The sequence below is a fragment of the Epinephelus moara genome, chromosome 12 (assembly GCF_006386435.1).
Source record: "Epinephelus moara isolate mb chromosome 12, YSFRI_EMoa_1.0, whole genome shotgun sequence".
Classification (NCBI taxonomy): domain Eukaryota; kingdom Metazoa; phylum Chordata; class Actinopteri; order Perciformes; family Serranidae; genus Epinephelus; species Epinephelus moara.
Window position 1 is genome coordinate 27,312,243 of NC_065517.1, and position 6,604 is coordinate 27,318,846.

At 40.3% G+C, this 6,604-nt stretch overlaps 1 protein-coding gene across 1 annotated transcript; it reads left to right on the forward strand.

Annotated features, from left to right (window-relative positions):
- The first annotated feature begins 409 nt into the window (after window positions 1-409).
- fam110c (family with sequence similarity 110 member C) lies at window positions 410-4,869 on the forward strand. Its single transcript, XM_050058366.1, has one exon. It carries the CDS (start codon window positions 1,042-1,044, stop codon window positions 2,086-2,088), a length of 1,047 nt encoding a protein of 348 aa, XP_049914323.1. The 5' UTR covers window positions 410-1,041; the 3' UTR covers window positions 2,089-4,869.
- Window positions 4,870-6,604: the final 1,735 nt, after the last annotated feature.

Consider the following 6,604-nt stretch of genomic DNA (forward strand, 5'->3'; position numbering starts at 1 on the left):
GTTGAGGAAAAAGTGAAACCAATTTACCCTAAGTGCTCCATAACAGCTGCTTTCTGTTTGAAGTTTGAGCCACTACATGAACAGGCTACTCCAGAGGATTAATGGAACAAATCAACGTGCACTGCGATATTGAGTCATCATATTTCTACAGTTGGCTGCTTTGTCACTTCTAAACTTTACTAATATCTACTAGATTTCAAAATGTGTGCCATTCATTGCCCCAACGCCAAACGTCCTATCTCACGGTGTTTACCGGAGTTAAAATTACTCAGTTCTTCCTTGGCACATGCTACACTCTTCTACCAAGTTTCATGAGAATTGAGTCAGTAGTTTTTCCATGATCCTGCTGATAACAAACAAACCAAAAACATTACCTTACCTTGGTGGAGGTAATAATAACCTGATTGTCTTTCCTCTGTGAGTCTTTAGAATTGCACAACACTGTTTTGATGGCACCGATGGCGCTGGCATCCTGTTAATGACCACAATCTGCCTGCCTACAGTCACAGTGGGCAACATCATACACACTGCTCTTCAGTCAAGGATGAATAAGCTGGGGAAGCATTTATTGCACAATTATATTTGCATGATAACCCGCAGTGAGCTTTCTTGATGAGTCAGAGTCAGGTACTGTAAATAAGTGGATAAACGGTAAGTGGAGAGTTCATTGTAAAGGTAGAAACCAGTTTAAGTGGAAGGGGATCGTGTCAGATTTTGTCCTGTATTGAGCAACAAGCATAAAGGCCCACGTTTCTTCCAGGACAAGAGAAAAAAATCGCCAGCAGTGTCAGCTTTCAGTGTTCCCACTTGTGATGGTATCAGGTGTACTTTGAACAGGCTTGTGTTTGGTTAAAACTAGCAGGATGGGTGGGGTAATGTGATGTGGGTTTGTACAGACAAGGTGAAGGCTCCTGTTGTAATGCATGCTCAGGCAGAGAACGGGCTTGAATGGAATCTGTTCCATTCTAACACTGGACAGACTGTACCTTAAAGGATTAACTACTCTTTGGAAATAACTGTTTGAATGTTGATAAAACTACAATGGATGCGAGCAGCGATACCTCAAAAATCCTGGAGAAGGGTCCGGAGTACCTTCGAAAGCAAATGGAGCTGGAGAGTGAGACAAAAGGAGGCATGAGTGCTGTGGAGAGGCTCGCTGCAAGTAAACTGAAATATGTCAAAAGCCAACAGGTGGTCAACTCGACCCAGGAGCCAGCGATCAGTCTTGGATTGGCCTCTGTGAGCAGCATTGTGTCTTCTCACCAGAGCTCAAACCGTGGTGGGGATCTTGTCCCAGGGAGTGACTCAAAAGAGGCTGAATGTGGTGCACAAATCCCCAGATCGCCAGTAGAGGTACGTCGGTCCAGCTCCAAAAAACGACCAGACTCTCTTCTGCTCTACAGACAGAAATGTGATTTACTGCGAGTGTCAGCGAGTGACCGGAGACGCCATTTTAAACGTAAGCTGCTGTCCAGCTCTGTGAATAAAAATGTTTCATTACCTGAGGCAACAGATAAGGAGTGTGAGAGCAGCGAGGAAAAAATCACCACACCTGAAGGAATGGCAAAGGAATGCAGCCCGCATGTGGCGACCTCTCAGTCAGAGAGGAATGGAGTAGCAGAGCAGCACAGCAAAGAAAACAGGGATTCTGGGACAAAGGTGAAAGCTGGTGCTGGGAAGAAATCTGCTGGCCTCCTGATGGTCCCTGAGATTGAAAAACGGTCTGGCAAAGGGGTCAGCCGCTCTCACTCTGACATCAGCTCCAGGTACTCCAAAAACTTTGCAGACTTTGATGCTTTCTTCAAGTACTGTGGGCTGGAAGGTGAGGTTATCGAGTCTCTGGGGAGGGAGAACTTCTCCGCACGCTCAGATGACACTGCGATATTCATCAGGAGTGTCAGCATCTCTACATCGGACGACGGCTTCTCCAGGACCAGTGGTGACAGCGACGGACTGATGGAGGAGAAGTTGAATAAGAAGAAAAGTCAAGGGACGTCAGTTATTGAGCGCAATGCGAGGATTATCAAATGGCTGTACAGCTGCAAAAATGCTACAGAGACTGGGAAAAAGCTACGAGACCTCGACTGAGATATGTTTTGTATAGACGATACCGACTCCTGGCTTTCGTTTGTGGAAAAACCCCAACTTTTGGCCTCACTTTTTTACCATATTGCGTCCAGTGTTTGTGTGTCTACATGCCCATCATCGTTTCCTTCAGTTTCTGCACATACTGCCTGTGTGTGCCAATTTCAGCTGACACTTCAGAGGACATGAAGATTTGGCGTGTTTGCTTTTGTTCAAACTTGCATAAAGATACATGTTGGGGCCACATGAAAAATTCCCCAGAAACACAAAAGCAGTTCTTTTACTAACATTTTTGCCTAAAAAAAAATTATATTTACTTGTAATTTTATTTGATTAAACTGTGCATGCTACATTTATCACACAGCTGCAATTTAGAACACAATCCTGTGTTAAAGGTCAAAACTATGTTTACAGTTGAAGACACACAAATCTAGAGGAGAACATAAGCACACATTTTGGGTTGCCAGGTTGTAAAAGAAATAATTTGGCTTGTGTTTTTACCCCACTATTTGGTGATAATGCTGTCACAAATGTTGTCAATCCATTAATTAATGCTTGTTACACAGCTTTGTTTAATACTTAATACAATGCATCAATAGCAGACTGCTGCTACTGATGCATTTTCAATCAAAGACACTTAGTGAAAGATATAAAAATCATTGTTAAGGTCCAGTGTGTAGGATTTAGGGGGATATATTGGCAGAAATGGAACATAAAATAATATCGCCATGTCGCACTGCTGTGTTTCTACAGTCGCCTAGAACAGACAAACCAAACTCTGGCTCTAGATAGGGCTCTACATTCGCGTTTTTGCTTCGACCACTGCAGTTAGCAGTCCCTCCACAATAAGCAGCGTCGGAAAACACAGATTTTTTTTTTTTATGTGAAACTGCTTTATTTACTGTTTTTACCTGTTTAAATCACCACGTTCGTTTGTTTTGGAGAGGAGGAGACCTCTGCGGATAATTCGGCTCCTGATAAAAACCTCCTGAACTCCTGGATCTGAAGTTCACAAGGGGTTGGCGACCCTTCTCCAACATGCCAAACAGTGTAGAAGAAACACTGATTTGTAACGTGAAACTGCTTTATTCAGTGTTTTAATCAGCTTGTCTGGTTGTTTGAAGAGGAAGAGACCTCTGCGGATAATTCGGTAAGAACCTCCTGAACAGTGGGGGAGAAGTTTCATCTGCAATCCTCGCCACTAGATGCCACTAAGCGCCCCTAAATCTTACACACTGGACCTTTAAATCAATATTTTCTTACAAATGATTGATTAGTTTTGTAAGTAGCTGTGTAATAAGCAGGACAATGTACACTCCTTCAGGGTGTTTCAAGACCCCTCCGCTTGGTGCCAGGGTATTGCATCACCCTGACAGGGTTCCTTTCGCAATACTGACCTGCTTGCTGTACCCTTACAGCAACCCTTAGTTGAAAAATCCTTTACAAGGTGAGCACAGGTCATCACTTAAAGAGAATTACACTGTATATTACCCATTATAAAGACTGTTGGTTAAGTTATGGAGCATTTATAAACGGTATTAGAAAGTGGTACCAGCAATTTCACATAGAGCACATTTACTATACCCTCTACTGGGTCGTTGCTAGTTTGACCCAGTGCTGAGCGCCTTGTCTGACTTAAAATGGGTTAGAATTCATCCAGTATGTTTTAGTGTATGACTGCGTATGAAACATGTAAAGGTGTCCACTACTTATTCACATAAACTGTGTTCCTCAGCAGGGTCTCTAGATCAGGACAGGCATGAAAGTGGTCTTAAATAATAATTTATGTAACCTGCTTCTTAAGGTCATAATCCAATGAGTGCATGCCATTTCCCTCCAGGTGGAAGGTGTACATTTCATTACACAATCACACACACACACACACACACACACACACACACACACATACACACACCAGTAAGAGAGATCTGCTTCTCACATTGTTGTGGTCGAGTTTGCCTTGTTTACAGTAATAAAATTTAACGGCAGCCAGACAAAAAAGGCGTGTAGCATATGTAGGACGTGTTTATTTTCTAGCTGAAGAGTCTGTCACTGAGAGCTGTGTGAGAAGAATGTAGCTGATAATCTGATAGGCTTAAGTCCAGTGACCTGATGTAACTGTATCTCCACTTCCCTCCCAATCTCTGCCTGCTGTTTCTCTTCACCACTTTGTCTCTCTTTCTGTCCTTCAGCCAACTTTCTGATCGGAGGCTGTAACATGAGAAAAAAGGAAAGGACACACTATTGTTGACTCAAACGGAATAACCACCCACTCTATTTCTCACACGCTCATTAAACAAACAATATTTATGTACAGCGTATGTGAGTAGATGCTTTTTTTATTATTATTCAGCTGCGCCCATGTTGTAGACACGCCTTTCACTTTTACCAGAAACCTGGCTGATAATTTTGTATCGGCAAGTCATGTCATGCCCTCTCCTCTTGTTTACTGCCAGAACTTAAAGCTACGTCTTAGAATTCAGTTGATGATTAAATGAGAAAAAGGGCCACTTAACGTTTCATATGTGGTTCAACCTGTATCAATAATGTGATTATTGACAAAGTGTTATCATTGTTGTGGGTTTGCAAATGTCTTCTTTATTGGGATTTTTATAGAGTGAAAGTGTTACTATTAGGAATCCACCACTCAAGACTTAAAGTTTTGCCGCTGCCTGTTTGACATAGTTTTATACTGAAGTACAATACATTTTGTACACAAATAAAGTTATTATTTTTCTGATTTTTCTCATTTTCTTGCCAATGTAAATGTATTCATGGTAACATATTGTGTGATAAAATGAGATGAGACGAGACAAAAAAAGATAAGATAAAAAAAAATTGCATTTTAATGTGTTTTGATTGGCTGCTACCTCGGCCAGGTCTCTCATATAAAAGAGATTTTCAATCTTAATGGGACTTCCAGGTTAAATGAAGGATAAATAAAATAAGATAAAATAAGATAAGGTAAGATTATAGCTGCTGTGCAGCAATAGTCGGGGCCAGGCAATTTTAGGCAATTTTAAGCAAATTTAGGCAATTCTGAGCAACAAGAGACAGAATAGGAAGACAACAAGAAAGTTGCCATTACAATATACATTTTGCATCAGTTGTGGCTTGACCCCTGACACCAAGGAGCACTTTCTATCTGACTGAGATACTTATCAAGTGACAATTTAGCTGTGGTTTCACAAATTGACTAAGCCAGCCACCAGGATGACAGCAGCTGTCAAGGCAGATTTCAAACTGCTGTCATGAATTCAGTTATCAAGACAAAAATCTGAAAATACACATATTGCATCTAGACAGCATGGAGATGTTGTAATTTGTTTTGTAACAATGACTGATTTACTCTATAAGTGAAAAACTGATGTTCAGAAATGCCATTCTTGCACTGACTCCAGTTGTTCACATGAGAGCAAAATTCAAAATGCTGTAAAAAAAAAAATTCAGTTTTTGATATACAATTCTGATATATGCCAAACATCATCTACCATGACTCCAAAATTTAGTCATTTTTTCATGAACATTGAAAACTTATTTAGCAAGAATTTGCAAGTATATGTTTACAGTACTGTTTACAGTCAAACATCTTGATGCACTGTAGACTCAATTTTTGACAAATCAGAAACCTGTGAGGACAATTTGTGGAGGACAGTGTCAAGACGCTCTGTAGCACGTTTGGTGTCAATTGAGCAAAAATTGTGGGAGGAGATAGGTTTAATACGTTTTACAGTTTTTGAAAAAAACAGAGTGATGAACTTCATAATTTGCAATAGGTTTAAATGTACAAAAGCTTCTTCAGTATCGGGGCTACAGTTTGATGAAAGTTGTGAAGTTGTAACACATACGGTCGATTTGTTGTGAATTTTCAAAGTTTTGAACTTTAGACACTTGCTATAGCGCCAACATCAGGACTATTGGCTTGTGTTTGCAGCTGAGCAAATCTGGCATAGGACTGGACTTGTGTGCAAAGTTTGGTGTTTTTTTCATGCGTTGGAAGTATGATTTCCTCGGAAGAAGAGGAAAGAATGAGCAGGAAAACTAGAGGGTCTTGGCAGGACTGCCTGCCCGGCCCCTGATAAGATAAGATAAGATAAGATAAGATAAGATAAGAAATTAAACAAGATAAAACACAAAACATGACAGAAATACAATAAAAATAGAATACATAAATTAATCTAAAGCTATATACACTATATACACCTTCCACTTATACAAATACAGATAGTTATAAGACTCACTTGCTCAAGGACACTTCGACACGCAGACTGGAGGAACCGGGGATCGAACCGCTGATCTTCTGATAAGTGGATGCCACACATGTAATGTAGAATTATCTATACATAATATAATATAGTATGTATAGTATACAGTGGTGTGAAAAGTGTTTGCCCCCTTCCTGATTTCTTACTTTTTTGCATGTTTTCCACACTTAAATGTTTCAGATCATCAAACAAATTTAAGCATTAGTCAAAGATAACACAAGTAAACACAAAATGCAGTTTTTAAATGAAGGGTT